The sequence below is a fragment of the Myripristis murdjan genome, chromosome 17 (genome assembly GCF_902150065.1).
Source record: "Myripristis murdjan chromosome 17, fMyrMur1.1, whole genome shotgun sequence".
In the NCBI taxonomy this organism is placed as follows: Eukaryota; Metazoa; Chordata; class Actinopteri; order Holocentriformes; family Holocentridae; genus Myripristis; species Myripristis murdjan.
The window spans coordinates 28,637,512-28,658,229 of NC_043996.1; the positions used below are offsets into that span (position 1 = coordinate 28,637,512).

At 40.9% G+C, this 20,718-nt stretch overlaps 1 protein-coding gene across 5 annotated transcripts in view; it reads left to right on the forward strand.

Moving 5' to 3' along the window:
- Window positions 1–20,718, forward strand: part of dip2cb (disco-interacting protein 2 homolog Cb) — a 283,750-nt gene that overhangs the window by 135,490 nt on the left and 127,542 nt on the right. For all 5 annotated transcript variants that reach the window (XM_030075067.1, XM_030075070.1, XM_030075068.1 and 2 more), the window contains exon 2: window positions 10,668–10,739. In XM_030075067.1, coding sequence (XP_029930927.1) covers window positions 10,668–10,739 — 72 coding nt within the window. The remainder of the gene's footprint in view (window positions 1–10,667; window positions 10,740–20,718) is intronic.

Here is a 20,718-nt window from a genome sequence, read left to right on the forward strand (position 1 = left end):
TTTTATTAAAAATAGAATAAGGTCAATGAAGAAGAATAACATTTAAAAACAGTGTAGTAAAATTGACAACATTCAGAAAAAGTGGAGATGAAAAATATAATTATTTTAAAAAACTGTTAAATAAAACACTAAAAATTTTAAAACAACAACAAAATGTTAGAACTAGCCAATTAAAGTGAAATAAAAGAAAATATACAAACTTCAGGAAAACTACAGCAGCGTCAGCAGTGCTAATATTATCCTTTGTAGTAAATGTAAATTTTCTATATTTTTTATGTATTTAGTTAGGCAGTTTTTTACTGTATTATTAACCCTGAGCAAATTGGCTTGATTTTTTTTTTTTTTTTTTTTTCAAAAGTTTGGAGAAAATAGCCAATGAGCAACTTGTTAAGAAATGACCCAAAAATTAGCCCAAAAAAAAAAAAAAAAAAAAAATTATAGGAAAAAAAGAAAGACAATGACCTTAAAATTAGCCAAAAAAAGAAAATATCTTTTCCTGTAACATAATTTGAAATATATGATTATAATGGTAATAAATATTGTTTTTTGGACATTTTCCCATAGTTTTTTTTTGTTTTTTTTTCATCTCTAATTTTAATTTCCAGGTCATTTCTTGTGAAGCTGCTCGTCGCCTGTTCACCCATGTGATTTTTTGAAGAAGTCAGGCTGTTTGCTCAGGTTTGAAAGGCTCACGCTGCGGTCAGACGCCTCTCACGAGCATCCAAACACAACGAGTGTGACGCGTGTCCAGGATTTACAGGGTTAATGACCCAGAGAACGCTGGACTGAAGGGCTTTAATGAAGCTCCGACACGTTCGCCTCCTCGCTGCTGTCATGTGGTCAGACTGAACTGTGAGGTGGACTTTCCACACACACACACACACACACAGCCTCACTCTGTGTGTGTGTGTGTGTGTGTGTGTGTGTGTAATGCTTTCATTAAAGAGTCAGTTAACTCTGATTTTCCAAAGAGTGCAGCACGCTCATAAATCTGCATCCAGCTCTGTCCTGAAACCCGCCTGTGTAAGCACACACACACACACACACACACACACACACACACATTTATATTTACAGAGGAAAATCAGGCGAGCTGCTCTTCTGCAAACGTTGGTACCACCCCGGCGGGACAGAGCGTGTTTCTGTGAATTTATTTCTCTTCTAACGCGTCGTGTTGGTGCGTCCGTCGTTCAGATTGTGTCGACACGTGGACGTCTGCACCTGTTTTCATCCTGACTGCCGTCAACACTTCCTTTACGAGAATTATTCAGGCTGAAGTCAGGAAAAGGAGGGATTCGACCCGCAGCTAAACCTCAAAAACAATCCAGAAGAGTAAGAAACAAGCCTTCATTGCTTTCTTCTCCAGCACAAACATTCAAAAGGTCAGATTTTCTGCCACCGAGCAAAGACAAGCACCTGCTTTTCAGCTTGACCACCTCACATTTTGGAGTTTATTCAGTCAAATCTGAAAATCCAGTAGAGTCCAGTAGAGTCCAGTAGAGTCCAGTAGAATGTCCTGACCCAGAGAGAAGCTTGTGATGTTTATATGATGAAAATATTGTTGAGGTTTTCAGATGAAAATACAAAAACATGTGATGCAAAAAGTCAATGGCACCTGTATGTGAGCCGGCTTTAGGTCTCTGAGGGTAGTAGGAGTAGTGTGTGTGTGTGTGTGTGTGTGTGTGTGTGTGTGTGTGTTGCTACCAGTGGGGGTTTTAGTTTCAGTCCTGACTCAGCATGTTGTTGCTGCAAACACCTGCTGCTTCCGCCTGCACAAAGCAACCAACATGCACTCAAGACTGTGTGTGTGTGTGTGTGTGTGTGTGTGTGTGTGTGTGTGTGTAAGCCTGAATGCGTCTGTCCTCCTTGCCCTCACTCCCAGGCGAGTCCTCAGGTGTTTCCTCCTGTCTCAAGTGTGTGTTTAGGGCTCTTTCCATTTGTGTGTGACTCTTGAGTGTGTGTGTGTGTGTGTGTGTGTGTCTCTCTCAACACTCCTCATTTAGCTGAATTAAACAACAGTAAAATTTGTAATTGTAGTAAAAGTTATAAGTGTATTTTGGACTACAATGTATACCCTTAAGTGTCTTTAAAAAAATTTCAATTCAAATTCTCAATGAGTAATAAATAAAAAAAAAATTGTAAAAAAAAAAAAAAAAAAAATGTCTTTAGCCTTTAAAAACCAAGTGACTATATATATATTTTTATTTCTAGCTGTGATTTTATGTTTTCTCTTACTGTTTGTAACGCCTGTGGTTTAGCAGGGGATTCTCACTCTCAGGTCGCTCTGGAGGAGATAAATCACTAATCAGTCCATCACATTTTATTTCTAACGTGACATGTCACACATCACAGCCCTGTGCTCTACAGAAACATAAAATAAAACACAGTGAAATGGGTTTCTGGGAAAATTTCAGAGCGATACTGTCATAGAGTTTGCGGGGGGCAGGTGGGGCATTGCCCCCCCTAGCGTCTGAAATGTGTTACTACATTGAGTCAAAAATAGGTCCAATTTTTTTTTTTTTCCTGTATACATATCTATAAACATTTAAGCAATGCAATAAAATAAGATTATTTTCAGAAATAAATCTGAATTACATTATGTTTGGTATTGTAATAAATAAAATAATAATTAAAAAAAATGTTTGCCCCCCCCAGCGCAAATTTCAAACTCCGCCTATGGATACTGTTGATGTTGTTGGCCAGTAAAATATTTCGCACCAAAAATGCATCTCCATAACAAAATACATTATGTTTAAATCTGCAAAAAACTTTAAACATGACTTATTTAAACTTGACATGATTGCTTTAAACAGTACAATATTTTTTTTTTTTTTTTTACTAGTGTCAGTGTCACTGTTTCTTGGCTCCACCTGACCGTTTCCAGTGTGTTTATTCAAAGCGTCTCTGAAACCTCATTCTGCAGATAAGTGTGTCCAAATCTCAGAGTAGCTGCACCTCTGCTGCTTCTGCTGAAAAGTTCATTCAAAGCAGCTTACCTTGCAACTGAAAACCTGCAGCTTCACCGCATTTTTACAGAGTCTCCTCGGGTCTGCTGCGAAAATAAAAAAAAAAGAGACGTGTAAATCTGTACTCTCGGTTTAGAAATCTGTGCACAACCATGCTCCCGGATTCATATTTCACACCCTCAGATTATAAATCCACACCCACAATTTTCAAACTGAAGTTCAGAGACAAAATAATCCAAGTAATCATAACAGGAGCCTTGTGAGAGTGAGATGTATCCTTCATTTCCATCTCTGAAATACTTTTTTTTTTTTCATTTTCTGTATTGTAATTTCAGTATCAACATGAATAAGCCCCTCCTCTCCCTTCTCTTCACCCCTTTTCTTCTTTAACTTCATTCAAAGCCAAACATGAAACTGAAACGTGAAACTGCAGCCACAGGAAAAGTTCATTGAAAGCAGCTTACCTTGTAGCTGAGAGACTCACAGGCAAAATAATCCACGTAATCCAGCGGGAGCCTTGTGAGAGTCATTTCCAGTCACCAAAAACACATTTTTTTTTTTTTTGCCTTAACTTTAATTTTTTGTACAACCAAGCTGCTGCTGATTCTGTTTGTTTCCAAATGGAGTTTGAGCTCTCGACACCCTCTAGTGGCCGTACATCACTCACTGCAGCTTTAGATCCAGATGTTTTTTTTTGTTTTTTTAGTTCAAAACAGCTTTAAGGAGGTCACATGTAGGCCTCGTTTGATAATTTCATTTTGTGAATCAGTTGAAGGCAGGCGTGAGATGAATTCCTCCCATTTTCAGCATTATGAGCAGCCTACATAGTGACATAATACTTTTTTCTGTTTGTATTATTCAGATATCGTGAGTTTCTGCAGGAAATTAAAAAAAAAAAAAAAGACGCAGTTGAACACTGTATTTTCCACGCTGATGTTACACACTCTGCTGCAACAGCCAAACCGTCTGCAGCGAGCGGTGATCTGCAGGGCTGAGCCTCCATTACCATATACAGTCTGACAGAGAGAGAGAGAGAGGGAGGGAGAGAGAGGAAGAGAGAGAGCGAGTAGTAGTCGTAGTAGTAGTAGAAGAGGGAGAGAGACATTGACAGAGAGTGGAATAGGAAGAGAGAGAGAGGGGTGTTGCTGCGAACATCCAGCGCCTAAAAAGGAAATAGAGTTGATTTTATTGTTTCCACATTACAACACCGGAGATAAACAGAGAGAGAGAGAGAGAGAGAGAGATGAATGAGAAAGCGTGGGTGAGAGATAAAGAGAGTGAAGCAAGAATAGAGAGAGAGAGAGAGAGAGAGGGGAATGGTATGCTCGCTCGCCCTCTCCTCGTCCAGGGTGTGTTTTGCTGAAGTTTCCATGGCTGCTCGGATCACAGAGTAACTCTCTCTCTCTCTCTCTCTCTCTCTCTGTATTGTTTGATTGACGCAGCATTTTCATTTTCTTGCATCAACAAACGCAGCAGTACATATATAAATATATATATTTAAGATGAAAGGCTTTGCAGAAGTCTGCTTTCATGCGTTTGTCTTTCAGCAGATTACTTTACATCACATTACAGCAGCTTTTATCAGATTAGATCCCGGTGAGAAAACTTAATCGGCCATTTTTTAGTTCAGATCTCAATCAGGAGGTGAAACTGTACACCTTGCAGCTCAGATAACCCCGTTGAAAAATGTTTTAGAAATGAATGAATCTCAAGAATCTGAAGTGACTCAGGTTCAGGTGTGAAGCTACAGCTGGCTCTCCAGATTCAGTCTCTGGCTAATGAGCCGCTAATTTGGACGGGCTACTGAAGAATTTACCCGTGGTGTCATCGGGGTTTCCACCCTGGAATAACTTCACAAGATTAATGTACACTGACGTAAGAAAAAAAAAAGAAGTTCCACTGCTTTTAAATCACCACTTCACCTGACATTTAGCCAAGCCAGTTAACCTCGGCTGTGAAAAACAGGCTACACTGCAAAAACGCAAAATCTTACCAAGATTATTTGTCTTATTTCAAGTCAAAAATGTCTTATTTCTTGTCAAAATATCTCATTACACTTAAAATAAGACATGATCACCTCAGAAGTAAATTGTTTTTAGACAATTGTCTCTTGTTTCAAGTGAAAATTCACTTGAAACAAGTGAAAATTTGCTTGTTTCATTGGCAAATTTGCCAGTGGAAAAAGTGAAAATTCACTTGAGATAAGTGAAAATTAGCTAGAAACAAGAAACAAATTTTGCCAATGAAACAAGCAAATTTTCACTTGTTTCAAGCAAATTTTCACTTGAAACAAGAGACAATTGTCTAAAAACAAGTTACTTCTGAGGTGATCATGTCTTATTTTAAGTGTCATGAGATATTTTGACTAGGAATAAGACATTTTGACTTGAAATAAGACAAATAATCTTGGTAAGATTTTGTGTTTTTGCAGTGTATGAGACGAGGTTAGTTTTAGCTTTTAATTTTGCATTTATTCCAAAGTAATTTGTAGTGTTTCTGTAACATTTATATGTTGTTGTTGTTGTTGTTGTTGTCGCTAACTAGCACGCGCGCTAATTAACTTCCTGCTAAAACTGAAACAGCTGCTGTTGTTCCTGAGCTTGGCTAGCTAACTTTGTTACTGTTTGGTCCAAATCCTCACTTCTGTGCTGAAATAACAATAGTTTTATAAATACATTACAACTTTCTAGTTCGAGTTGATGTTATATTATTGCAAATCTGGGCTGTAGAGACAAAATTTAACTGATAATTCCTTTTGAATCGGGACACAACTGTTTAGCTTAAGTAGCTAGCTCGTCGCTAACTAGCACGTATGCTAGCTAACTTCCCGCCTAAACTGAAACAGTTGTTGTTGCTCTTGAGATTAACTAGCTAATTTGTTTACTGTTAGGTCCAAACCCTCTTTTCTATACTGAAATAACAAGTTTTATAAATATAGAACAATTTTCTGGTTCAAGTTGATATGATAATATAAGAAAGTATTACAAATTTTGGCGATACAGACAAATTCAACCTGAAACTCCTTTGCTAGCAGGTTTCTATTGACAGTGGAAGTTACGAGGGCTCAAAATAAAAACAGAATTCAATTTGAATCATAGTTCATAATATAATAATAATAAATAAATGGCATGTTAAGTTTAGTATTTCATTGAAAGTTCCTCTGATGTTTGTTGTTGGATTAACACTTTTCTCATCAAATGTTCTTCTAAACAGGTTGAATATGTAATTAAACCGATGATGTGTTTCCAGATAATGTAATAACATATTCAGAGTGATGTTGTAATAATTTATCAGACAATAAGCCTCCTACAGTGTGATTTCACAGGCTGTACTGTGGCTTTAGCATTAATATTGGAAAGCATTTAGCTGCTAAAAAGGAAATTGAGCCTCTGTGACCTGCAGGCCACCGTACTTGGTGTGTGGACATGAAGAGGTTTAGATTTCCTCTGTAAAAACATTTCAGATATTAATTTTTTATATCCCGGGTCAAGCTGACAGTAATGTTGACTCTGTGTTGGTGATTCAGTGTTTCAAGTCAAAGTTTCCCTCCTCCTTGTCTCAAGGCAGAGCTCTGCTGATAGGAAACATGCAGGCAGGAGTGTGTGTGTGTGTGTGTGTGTGTGTGTGTGTGTGTTTGGATGAACAGGGAACCTCTTAACAACGGTATTCCACCTCCTCCTGACCCTGCAGCGAGTGTTTCCCAATCGTCGGCCTCTATGGCAACAAAACTAGAGACCAATATTTCACACACACACACACACACACACACACACACACACACAGAGAGAGAGGTAAAGCCACTTAGAGAAGCCGAAAGCAGATTGATGAAAGAGTCTGACTCATCCTTCCTTCCTTGCTTCCTTGCTTCGACTTTATTTAAGGATTCTCTCCCCTCATCTAATCTTCTTTTTCACCGTCACATCATCATCACCATCACCATCATCATCATCATCATCATCATTATCATCATTTCTGCATCTTTTTCTTCATCTTCCTCCTCCTCATCGTCTTCTCCGTCTTCTTCTTCATTGTCTTCTTTTTTTTCTGTCTCTTCCTATTCTTCCCACAATGGCCATTTTCAGCTTATATCACACTTCAGGATGTTAAAGTCTATTAACATCATCATCATCAACTTCTTCTTTTTTGTCTTCTTCGTTTTCTTCATCTTTTTCTTCTTCTCCATCTTCTTTGTCTTCTTCGTTTTCTTCTTCTTCTTCTTGCTCGTCTTCTTCCTCTTGTTCCCAAAATGGCCAGTTTCAGTTTATGTCACACCTGAGGAAGTAAAAGTCTACTGTCATCATCATCATCATCATCTTCTTCTTCTTCTTCTTCTTCATCTTTTTCTTCTTTCTTTCTTCTTCTTCTTTCTTCTTTTTCTTCTTCTTTCGTTCTTTCGTCTTCTTGTTCTCACAGTGGCCATTTTCAGTTTGTATCACACCTCAGGATGTGAAAGTCTACCTCCTCCTCCTCCTCCTTCTTCTTCTTCTTCTTCCTCTGGCTCCTCTTGGTCCTCCACTTGTTGCTCTTTGTCTTCTTCTTCCTTCCTTCTCCTCTTCCTCCATCTCAGATCTCTGAAAATGTACAATTCTGTTAATAAAACCCTAAAAGGTACGCTGGTCTTCCTCTTCCTCCTCTTGGCTTGTGACCGTCTGTCTATTTACCTGTCTGACTGACTGACTGTCTTGCTGACTGACTGGTTGGCCTCCTGTCTTGCTGACTGACTGGTTGGCCTCCTGTCTGACTGACTGACTGGTTTACCTCCTGTCTTGCTGACTGACTGGTTTACCTCCTGTCTTGCTGACTGACTGGTTTACCTCCTGTCTTGCTGACTGACTGGCCACAGATTGCTAATCCAGTGGACTGACACCTTCATTCCACCGTGACTCCCTTTTCTCAGATAAACCGAAAAGGTGTGTGTTAGCTCCCTCCCTCTACCTCTGTGTGTGTGTGTGTGTGTGTGTGTGTGTACATATCACCTTAACAAGTCAGTATGCAGAAGTCAAGGTCACACCTCCTCCTATTTATCCCTTGTTTCTCTCTCGCTCTCAGTAGTTTTATATTCAAGTACTTTCTCACATTCTCTCTCTCTCTCTCTCTCTCTCTCTCTCTCTCTCCCCCCTCAGGCTAGATAGATCCCCTGCTTGAGATGCTAATTACAGCCATGTGCCTTCGTATTAACACACACACACACACACACACACTCCCACCCCTCACGTCGTCACGATGACGTCCACCCTGCGCAGTCAGTTCTTTTTTTTTCGAACTCATCCAAGTGAGTCACACGTGTGTTTAAGCAGGATTTGTCAAGTCGGCCGCACAGCAGCTTTTTCCGTGTTCGACAAATCCTGCACAGATTTAGCGTCGCTCAGGTCCGTTTCATTGACTCGGGCTGCTCGCTTTGATTTCCCCCGATGACACTTTGCTTCCTGCTCAGTCACAGAAATCCTTCAGACGCTGGCGAACGTCCTCGTGAAGCCGCGTTCAGGTGCAGCGGCTGCTTGAGGAAACACTTTCAGGGTTCAGGGTTTTTGCAACAAATAGCAAAGAAAATACGTTTAGATTTTGTTCAAGTGCACAGAATTTTGTTCTAAATGTTTACAAAAGTTAATGTGTAATACAGAGTTGAGTTAAATTAATACAAAAGCTAATTTAGTGTTTGTAAAAGTGTAGTTAATGTTAAATAAACTGTTTGTAGTGGTACATTTAGAATTTGTAATAGTGCATTAATTACTTTTAGGAAGTACATGTAATCTGTAAAAGTACTTTTATTTGGTTTTTAAAGTGTTTTAAGTGATTCAATAAGTACATATTATTTAAGTATCTCTATATTAAGTACATAGTAATAAATCTTACTCTTAAACAGAGTAACAGTTTTCTGAAGTGAAATATTCAAAGCCAAGATGCCGTTGTTTTATGGCTGCAGGATCACATCTGGCTTTTTTTTTTTTGTGTGTTTTTTTCACACATTTTCCACACACCTCCCTGTGACCCAGCAGGACGTGTTTGGGATCTTCAGAAAACTCGGGATCTCCGCTGGAATTTCAAACAAAGTCGTGTGACTTTGAACAAAACTCTGCTGCGCCTCGTGCATTTGTAATGACGAACGCATCAGCGGGACCGACGGAGCTGGAAGAGTTTAAAGAAAAATACAGTCAGCGTCCAGAAACAGCAACCAGCCTCCTCTTCCTCTTCCTCATCACCCTCTCCCTCCTCCTCCTCCTCCTCCTCCTCTTCCTCCTCTCCTCTTAGCAGCTCTCAGCTCCTTAAAGTGGCTCTGAAACACACAAACACTCTCAAAGGAATAGCAACAAACACACCAACACACACCTGCTCCCACCTGCTGGAGCATCACTTTCCATCTAGCACACACACACACACACACACACACACACACCCACACACACACACACCTGAATGGCAGTTTGATTTTGATGGACGGGTCTTGATAGTTAACCCCCCCCCCACCACCACGACCCCCGGCTGCATCCATCACTGTCGCTGCACGCTTTACAAACTCCATTACCCACGATCCCCCTCTTTCTTTTCCTCTCACGCTCCCATCCTCTAGGTTTTTTATTTTTTTATTTTTTTTCCGGCGTGACAGAATGTGCTCATGGCACTCGCGTATACCCATGATCCCGCTCTCTCCTGCTTTCCCCTGCTTTTTGCCTCACTTGTAACCAGCTCTTACCCTCAGCAGCTGTTACTTTCGATCGCTAGTGTTTGTTTTATTCTGCCTGGAGCGCCACATGGGTGGGGTTTAACACGCTCCAGACGTCAGGCAGCTGTCAGTCACATCAGCACCGTCCTGACTTGATGCTGAGATGCTGTTTTATGAGTGTTTGAACTCGCCGGCAGGACGTTCTTGGAAAGGTGACGAACCCCTCCCGGCTGGCGTTCCCCGCAGCATAAAACAAACACAAGACAGTCATCTACACAAGCTGTTCGATTCAGATCTGCATTTTGCTGCGAGGAAATGTTCGAAGGTTTGATTTTTTTCCCACTTGAGGAGATCGGTCAGTGAGTTTCGAGGCTGTTCAGCGCACCATGAAAGGTGAATTAAGTGCACCTGCAGTTCTTTGAATCCTAAGTATATTTGCTCATGCTAACACACACACACACACTTGAACCCATTACCCCATCTGGTCTTGGTCAAGTGTGTAAATAACGCTTTCCGTTTGAGTGCACATTTGATTGTGATATTACGGGACTTGCACCTTTTCTGAAGATGATCCTGACGCTCCTGTTTCACACCGCACTCGGTCACCAAGTCAGGCTTTAAAACCTTCAGTTTGTACCGCAAATCACACAGTAGGCACGCAGGACGGAGGGTATGCACACTAATTTCTTTACAAGGTCAGCAAACATCAACATCCACTCGTCTAAGAAAGTCTAAGAACGTGATGCTGCGTGACTTTTTCTAAGCAAAGCAGACATGATGCGGAAATACTGTTGGCGGTTTGGTGGTAATTGCTGGTGTGCAGCTTTTAGGTGTTTTACGGTACTCATAAAACGTTCAGTACTCATGCAGTGTGCGAGCTACAATCCCCTTAATGTCTCTTGGTGCTGTGATTTTGTGAGTTTGGGTGCTTCCATGCTACAAACACGACTCAGCAGCTATATATCAACAAACAGGCAAACTCAATGTCTCTCTCTCTCTCTCTCTCTCTCTCTCTCTCTCTCTCTCTCTCTGTCTGGTAGGTGACATCACACAGAAGGGCTATGAGAAGAAGCGATCCAAGCTGATAGGAGCCTACCTCCCGCAAGCTCCAGGTAACCCTCCCTGCATGCTGGACCTTTCTCCTCCACCTTTTTTTTTTTTTCTTTTGTAACTTTTAATTCACTTCTGTAAGACTCTGCAACACCCAGCATGCATCTCGGCTGATCCCATCACTAGCGCACAGCTGTAAGCTCAGGTTCCAGCGCGGTTCAGTGAGTTTTTAGAGATGCAGCGTGATTTCGTTCGCTTGAACCGTGAAAAGAAGTGACAGGAAAGTCAAGATTTAATTCACCACTGGAGGTCACTTATCTTTAAAACATCGCTATAGGTCGTAATAAGCTGCTGTACAAACGACCTGTGGCTGTGTTTTTTTTGCCGGAGCAGCTATTTTTAAAAGCTTTTGGGGAAGAAATCAGTACAGAGGTTCACATCCTTTTGCCTCGCACAAATATCTAAGATTGGATTCGTTTTTTCCTCAATAAATGAATGAATAAGTTTCATGTTTTGGTGTCAATTGTGTTAATTCAGTTCCCTTTCTCTAGTTTAAGGACTTGTTTTAGGTCGTATTTATGCAGAGGCTGAGAAAAATCTAAATTTTGAGGCCCAGCTGTACATGATTTAATGTATTCCTGTATTAATGCAGCGTAGATGTGGGGTAAATACATGAGGGACCCCTGCAGTGACTGGCACCTCCGCAGGCTAGAAGCTGGATATTTATAGCACAAATTTGATAAACATCAGCCGCTGAAACAGTTTGTGTGCTAATACTCGGCAGATGGGTGTGTGTGTGTGTGTGTGTGTGTGTTATTTTGGCCGCAGATCCTGTCAGAATCCCATTTACAGTAAGACGCTCTGCATTAGAGCCACTGGTGATGAACCCAACGCCACTGGAGACCAGTAGACGCACTGGCACTGCGAGAGCTATTACTGGAATACACTGGTGTGCATGTGAGTGTGTGTGTGTGTGTGTGTGTGTGTGTGTGTGTGTTTCTGTTTGTGTGTGTATTCTTGGGGATGGGGAATGTCAGGAAGTGCATTATGGGAAAGAATGAGGGGTGTGGGATGGAGAAAATGTGTGGTATTCACATCCAGGCGCAGTGGGGGGTCGCCCCCAGTTCACTATGGTGGGGATGGGTGGGGGGGGTGACACACACACACACACACACACACATACACACACTATTCTGACACGTCCACACACGTCAACACAAACCCACACACACACACATGCACACGCACTCTCCAGCTTTGTCCCAAACCCACACGCTTCATTCCTTCCGGTAATGTGCTTTTTAGTTTTCCCACACACACAAACACACACACACACACACACACACACACACACACACACACACACAATACTGTCTTTGGATCCTCTCACACTCTTTCACATGCACACACACATGCAAATAAACAAAATACTCACTTTCCCATTGTCTTTCTCTCTCTCTCTCTCTCTCTCTCTCTCTCTCACACACACACACACACACACACACACACACACACAAAACAAGCGACCCGTTTCCTTTACTCATTTCAGCTCACACCCTCTGAGGCTCGCTAATCCGAGCTGTTTGCTGCACGGCGAAGGCGATAGTTCGATTAAAGCGTTTACAGGGTTCAAAGTAACACGATTTCCCCCAGTAACCCAGATTTACGTGGCTTTATGTGAAAGCTGGCTTACTGCACTCACACGGGCTTTGACATAATGAGACGCCGAGGTTTTCTCAATATCAGGCAAAAATAAATACAGAAAATAACTATAGGGTACAGCATGTTGCAGTAATTCCACTATTTATGATGCAAAAGGACATTATTATGTGCTGCCAGGGAGGTTTTATGCACTAGTCAGCGTGCAGCGAGGCAAAGAGAGGATCGTTTGTTCACTTTGGGCCTGAAACTAAACTAATAAATTAACTTGTTGCAATGCAGACTGGTCAGCGATAAGATCATACATGATTTAATATCCATTCATTATCACTCACATGCCACACCTTGTATTTCTCACGCAGAGAAATTACCAGGATAACGCCCACCAAGTTGCACCGCTATTTTTTTTATAACAGTGGAACAGGTAGAGGAATCTGTATTTTCTGTATTTTTATATTTGACTGTATTTTCATTATTGAAAATACAGTTTAGGCCAGGCCTATTCAATTGGCGGCCCGCGGGCCACATGCGGCCCAGAAGCAATTCCCGAGTGGCCCAGCTCGTGGTTCAACCAAAAAAGCAGAGAAAAACATTCGCGAGAATGAACTCGAAATCCCTGCAGTAGTTCAGAAAGTGAATGCAACACTCCACGTTGCCTAGCAACACACAACCAACTCACACTGCAGCGCGTTGTTTTGAAAGTTACTGATGCTAGCGGCTCAAAAGTATGTCTTTTTCAACCCTTAAACGAAAAATTGACGATGAAAACCGCCGTTTTAAATGTCTGGAAAATGTCTGGCCCAGCTTAAGGTCTCGGTTAAAAATTTGGCCCAACTGAATTTGTAATTGAATAGCCCTGGTTTAGGCTATGTTTGATCTGCTTGGCTATTATGACCCTGACACACACGCGATTTCGGCCGTCATACGTGGTCGGTGGTAGCTTTTGCGCCTATTATTACTATTATTGTTATTACACATGTTGAATCAGCTGCTCGTCGCGTTTTTTCTTTTTCACGTATCCATTTTTGCAGAGCAGGAAGACTTGGGGTGTCACATTATACCGGGCTACTGCGACAGTTTTATATTTTTATAAAGATACCCATTTTATAATAGGCCTACCCATAATAATTTTATAACAATACCCATAATAATTTGGAATTTTGTTTTTTTGTTTTTTCCTTCCTTTTGTGAGATGAACACGACACCCGATTTGACTGTTATCACACCACTGAATGGGCGTTATCGGTCGTAATCCCCTCCATAGGTTTGGGTTAGCTTTCGTTGGCTACGTGGTTCAGGGTTAGGATGGTTCACCTTCAGTCCAGACCCCGGGATCGAGTCCCACCTGAAGCATGAGCTCGTTTTTAGCCAGCTATCGATGTTGTATCCTGTTTAAGACACCGAAGCTCAAAATAAAACACAATTCAGCGACATTTGGTCATATTCCTTTGATCTGTTGCTGTTTTTATTCAAAGTTGCCGAGCTGTTTCTCTGTGTTTTTGACTGCGACCGAGCTTTTACCTCAACTGCTGAAGGAAGTGTACAGCTTGAACTTTTCCCTGGTCAGTTCAGCTGGCAGCATTACAAACAGACACAATATTGAAATTCATCCTAAAATATCTGTCGTCCAAAGTGGAATCTTACAGTCTGCCTGTTTTTCCTACCACAGGTAAGAAAAAAAAATTGTGATTTATATTCCCAAATATCAATATAACCTAATAAAAGTCTGTATTTATCTTCTAAAATAGATTTGTATCTTATAAATTAGACGTGTAACCACAACTAGTGTGTGTAATTGGCTTTTTTTCTGTTAATGTTAGCGAACTATCACCATTTCCTAACCTTAGGCATTGCCTTTTCCTAACTTGACCATCACAACAAACCTTTATCCTAACCTTAACTAAGTAGCTCACAAAAGCTAAGCAAACAAAAGTGGCTAAAGCTAACATTTGACTGGTTAAGACAAATTGAAAACAGGAAAAGGTGCTAACAGCTTCTGACCCATTACAAGGTCCTGCTAATGTAAACATATGGGAGGAGTGGATTATGACCGATAACGTCCATTCAACAGTGTGATAACAGTCAAAATAATAATAATAAGAAGAAGAATAAGAATAACTCAGTAACAATAGAAACCTATCACGAAGTACAAACTGTTTACTTTTAAATGGCCTGTGCTAAACACAGACTTTTAAGGGGATTTGAAAACAGATTCGTTTTCCTTATGCCTCACTGTAAGGACATCATAATTCATCACATCATCATGTTAATTTATTTTTCAAACATCTGTGTTTTGCCAAAATCAGCCCACTGGCTAGTTAGCTTGCAAACAAAGCCCAAACCCTGATGAGTTATGTGTGTATGTGTCTCTAGACTGAGAGACTTTGGCAGGGAAAAGTGTGTGTGTGTGTGTGTGCGTGTGTGTGTGTGTGTGTGTGTGTGTGTGTGCGCGCGCAAACAGGATCCAAGCCAAGCGAGGTCAGTTTTCTCCCCATTTTTCATCCCTGCGTTTACATGCTAATGAACATCCACACACGCCGTTCATCCCGTATTAGAGCAAAGTGCCAGCTCTGTAATCTAAATGTGTACTTTGATTTAATTTATTTATTTTAGTCAGGCCCTCGCTGTCTTCTGTCCTGCCTCTCTGATCTGCCGCACTACCAGTGAGCTGACCTTTACGTTGCTCAGCCGAGATAAAACAAAGAGGTTCAATCCGAAACGAGGTTTACTCCATCAAGGAGAAAAAAGCCTGAGCTGAGAGCAAAACATTCAAAACAACTGGAGCTTTTTAAAGGGTAATGGCTAACTTATCAATCACCTCCTCTTTCACCCTTCCTTTTTCAATCGATTTCCTTCTTTTTTCATTGTTTCTCTCTTTCTTTTCTTCCTCCCCACAACCTCTCTCACTCTCCATCCCTTACTTTCCCTCTTTTTTGTGTTTTCCGGTCTTTTTCTCTCCCTCGTTTCCCTCGCTCTCCCTGTTTTCCACTTTCTCTTTTGTCTCTCTCAGACTGAGTGGTCATCAATAGTTCTCCTCGGGGGTTTCCTGCCAATTGCCTTCCACTTTGTCACCGACAAACACTCTGTCTTTAAGTCTTCATCAGTCTCCTCTTCCTCTTTTTGTCAAACCACAGGGTCCTGGCACAGCCGTGGGTCCTTTAGGGGCATCCCAGGGGATCCCACTTAAAGTTAAACGTCACTGTAATTTCATAAAGTAAAAGCTAACATGATGTGCAAATGCCTAGGCCTAATATTTAATACTACTACTAATAATACTAACAATAATAATCGTGATTTATTTATCGAACACCTTTAAAAACAGAGTTTACGCAGCAAAAGCAGAAACTCGGAAAGCAAAATCAAGATGAGGTTAAAACATGAAAACAAAAGATGCAAAACACAGCAAAGAGAAAACAGAAGGATGTTGAAAGAGAACGACGGTAAAAGAGATGAAAAGGCAGTAGAAAGAAAAAAAAAAAACAAATATGAATTGATAACCACAACAACAAAAGCAATAAATGAATAAGTAAATTAATAAAATAAAAAGACTATCACATAAAAGCAAGTCTATAAAAATAGGTATTCTGATATAAGGGTTCACTCTTTCAATCCATTATACATTTATAGTAATACTTATATTCAAATCTACACGTTCTGTACATACATTGTCTTCACCTTTTCACTATATATTTTTGGTATTTCTGTACATCTGTTTCATAGATTAGTTTCCTTAAGGCGCTCATATATTTTCATTTGCTTCTTATGTCTTTTTTTTGGTTTGTATTGTTGTTTTGCTTTTCAGAAATTTCCCTGCATTATGTTCTATGTTACTGTGCTGGATATTATAATGTTGTGTTCAGTAGTTCTGCTGCTGCTCCTGATGTTTTGCACATTCTTGATATCTGCTCCAATTCATATATTTTTCATATTTCTGTAGTATAACTTACCCCAGTCAGCATCAGCCAGCTTGGCTCTTATTCGTTTTATTTTCATTTCTGTGCTCTAATGCTATACTCGCTGCTGCAATGGTGCAAATTCCCCACTGAAGTTTCATCTGATGTTTTCTTCAGTGGGAGCGAGTCAACTCAAATGAATGTCTCTGGGGGCTGCTGACATGAAAAAGTTTGGGACTGTGTTGTGTTGTGTCATTTTGTTAGCATTAGCCCAGCCGCAGTGCTGTTTGTGGAACTGATCAAGGGTGTCTGCTCCCTCCATCTCACTTCTTTATTGGATTTAGAGTCTTTCTACTAGCGGCGCTACACCAGGAGAGGATGGATGGAGGCTTCATTGATTTCCTCTAACGTGTGTGTGTGTGTGTGTGTGTGTGTGTGTGTGTGTGTGTGTGTGTGTGAGAGAGAGAGCTTATTGCACCTGTTTGTTTTAACCTGCTTGGAGTAGCAGATGGGTGCAATATAACCGCATCAGGAGAGTTAAAATGGTGTTTTAATATGCCATCAGATGTAGAATACCACACTGACTTGGATTTCTGCTCCTCCCTGCAATCCTTAACACAACTGCAAGGTGTTTCTGACTGGTTATGAAACAGTCTCACTTTAACACTCGTGGCTGTATATGAGCTTCACAAGCAAACGAGGCCATCAGAGAGAAGACTGGTTGTTTCCTAACCCTGTCACCAGGTCGCTGTCCCCGCCAAATCAGACCAAACAGTTTACGGCATGCCGAGCGGCAGCCCATGTTAACAGTCAGATCCACCTCACAGTTAACCTGCTCCGCTGGGTTTTCCATCGTTCTGCTTCATGTCTTGTCCTCCCCGGCTCTGCCGTCGCCTCCCTCGGCGGCCATGTTTAGCTCCCCTGCCCACCGTCCAGACCGAGCTGTCACCCTGCTAGCTGGTCGACTAACGGCTCACTAGCCTCAAAGCTAGCTAATCCCTGATCCAAAAAAGTTACTGTGGTTTTTCCTGCTTCCCCTGTTGCATGAAATACAGTATCATCACTGCCGGTGTTGCATTTTCCTGTGTCGGTATCTTTTTAAGTGAAGCTGAGCCAAATTTTGGAGCGTTCGCTGCAGTCAGCCACGGTCCAGGATGCAGACAGAGGAGCCTCTTCTTTCCGGCTATGTTGACATCTCTCTTTCACCCGTTTTCACAACAAGGCCCGATCAAGATTTGTAAGATTGTGGATTACCAGCAAGATATGAGGCTGTCAGGTCCTACAAGTCCTTACAAATACAGCTGTTAGAGGTCTTACTCTTTCATAATAGAGTTCTCAAAAAATTAGTTTTTGTCAGCTTTTTGGAAATCTGTACAAGCAACTGCAACAGCAAGGAGTGTAAAAATGAGGAGCTTTAGTGCCTTTACTGTATTCCTGTGACTAAACAATGAGCATGTAAGAGCAACGTGCTGGGGAAACGAGTGGGGAAAAAAGCAAAAGAGAGAGAGAGAGGGAGAAGGGATTTATTTATTTATTTGTTTTTTGGGAAATCAAGTGGAGAGATTGGAGGAGGAGATCAGTGTCCTCCAGTCCCTCCAGAGGAAACAGGGCAGCAGACCTGTCATATATCCCAGCGCAGGCCGCTTACTCGTTATATGGTCGGCTAATCCACTTTTAGCGTCTCTCCGGGGCTGTGGCGGCGATGCTCTGAGCTCTAATGAAGATAGACGAGGGTGAAGGTGTGAAGCTCAGATAGATGGTCGTAGATCAGCAGCTCTAACGCGCTGGTGGCTGTCAGCAGCGGGGCGGTTATTATCACCACGGTTATTGATTGGTGTGTGGGGGAAGCTGTGTTGTGTCTGTGTGTTTGTAGCTGTGTGTGTCCCTGATTTAGCACAGAAGTTCATTTGATGTTCTGTCCCCAGAATGGGACTGAATATGAGCTTTTAATGGTACAGTCACCGAATATTTTAATATTAAACTGCCAAAGATATCCATCTCAGCATGGCATTTAAAGTAACTCCATGACCGCAGTCATTTCAAATCACTTCCTAACACAGTTCATGCTCATCTCCACGGATCACAGTGAGTCTCATGTGCAGCAGGTTAGTCAGGATAGCTGCATTGCTTGTGTCACCTGTGTGTAATTAGTTTTTACTCCCATTTTAACAGATAAAGCTAAAAATCACTGGAACGGGTGTGGTTGCACCTGCTGCACAGGTTGGACTCATTTTGGGGGAGAAAATCCTACTTTATTTTTTGAGATTTAAAAATAACTCGAGGTCATGAGTTCACTGGAAGAGGGGACTTTAATCAAGTATTGCGTCTTGAAAATCACATTTCCTCACATTTGCTCAAAACAAGTGAAATAGTGTCAGTGCTGTGAGATAATTTCCATGCACATTTTTTTGTAGATGAAGTCATTTTCCTGATAATAGTGGAATTGTCTGCCTCAATCTGTCTCATTTAAGCATATCAATATTGCACTATTAAATGAAACAAATGACACTGCAAGGGGTACACGGGAAAATAAAGTTATCACTATCATATTTGCATATGTCAATTGTGTTTTGTTTGCATGAAGTGATAAAGTGGCTCCCTGTTTGTCTGTATGCGTCTTGTTAGTGGGTAGATCTGTGCATAAATTTGGAAATTTGCATGCCTCCACTCTTTTTAGTCAGTGTGTGTGTGTGTGTGTGTGTGTGTGTGTGTTGCTGGTATTTCACGACCATGCGGAGCATCTAATCATTGCTGAGTCATGCCGTGACCTCGTCCCTCCAGGTGACTCCTGCAGGAGACAGGCTTAATTGACCGGAGACGATGGTTTAAATCCAACTTAACGCACCGTCAAACACAAATCACGTCCCATCAGCGAGTGGCACCCTGTGCCGAAATGAAGTCTCCTCCCTGAATGCAAATCGCTCTCTGGCTGTTGAATTGTCCGGCTCAGCCTGAAGGTTATTATATTTTTGTCACATTCTTAAACCCAGATGTGCGAGGCTGGTAGAGACACACTCACTGCTGCTGAGTATTAATTGATGGGTGTGTAAGATTACACAACCAGAGTGTTTCAGCTCTCCAGTGTTTTAATAAGACAAAACTTCATTGATCTTTGAATTAGCAAACAGTAAAAAGGACAGCAGAGAAAAACACAATGTAAACACAAAAGTGGAATTTACACAAAATTGTGGAAAATAAGGGTTATATGAAATCCATTAAAACCGGAAACTAGAATATTTAATAGAATATGAAAACATTGTTACAGTTACCTATATGTAACCAAAAATAGAACATATATTGTTAGAAATGCACAGGCTTTTGCTTGCACTTTGATTTTGTTGGTTACTATATGCAATTGAAATTGAATTGAAAGTCCAATCTAGTAATTTGATGTAATAGAAACTATGAACTTTGAAACAGATTTTTGATATGTGCCGTGTTTTCCTGTTCTGCTGTTTTGTGTATCACAACCGGTCCGTCATGCAGGACCAGGATTTCCCCAGCTATTCCCACACCACTCGGCAGGACGGAAGCAGGAAGTCCACATTACTTCACACATCTGCACTTTGATGGTTATGTCCAAGTTTTATGTCAGCAATAAACCAGGAAGCGATATTAGATCATCTCAGAGGCACAATGCAAAGTGGAGAAAAGGTTTTAAAATGACTGTATAAGGTTTGTGTTGAGTGGCTCAGTGCTTAACCGGTCAAAAGAAGGTGAAATATGTTTAGTAAATGTATCAGTGTTTAAATGTTTTGTTTTGCTAAGTAACTGATTTTTGGCCAGTATACTGATAATTAATTTTAACTGTTGTGACCACAGGAGAGTTTGCCAGGTATGTCAAAGAGGATTCAGGGTGAGGGACGAGATGTAACGCAGGTCAAAATGACAGAGAGGTGATGTCCTCATCAAATTAGCTCCTGCTCATTGCAGACCTCATGTACGAAACTAATTTTAGCTCCCAGTGTGGGCATTAGTAAATTATTTTCTAGAAATTTAATAAGCCAAAATGTTATACACATACTCAGCACTGTCACGACAAGAAAATGTGTCCTTCTCATAAGATAGTTTTGCACCAAAATGTTAACTAACTCAGCCATTCACACAGCCACAGCCTTCATCATCAAATCATGTCTGGAAAAATTTAAAAATCATTAAAAAAAACAAACAAAAAAAAAACACTTACAGACTGTCATGAGTTAAACGTACCACAACATTATTGAGATCAGAACAAAAAAAAGAAAAAAATATGTTATGTTTTGGCGCCAAGGTGTATGTTTATTTCCAAGAAACAGCCAAAAGTTCCCTGTGAATAAACCATCTTGCTTCCTGTCTTGCGTCCTTCCTGTCTCTGGGTATATTTTACAGTGACTTTGAACACGAGTCAGCCAATCAAAACTGAGGACCGCAGTGATCTTAATTTGAAGTGGGAATCACCTCAAGCCCCACAATATGATAATATCACGGTACCATGGTCAGGATATGATAG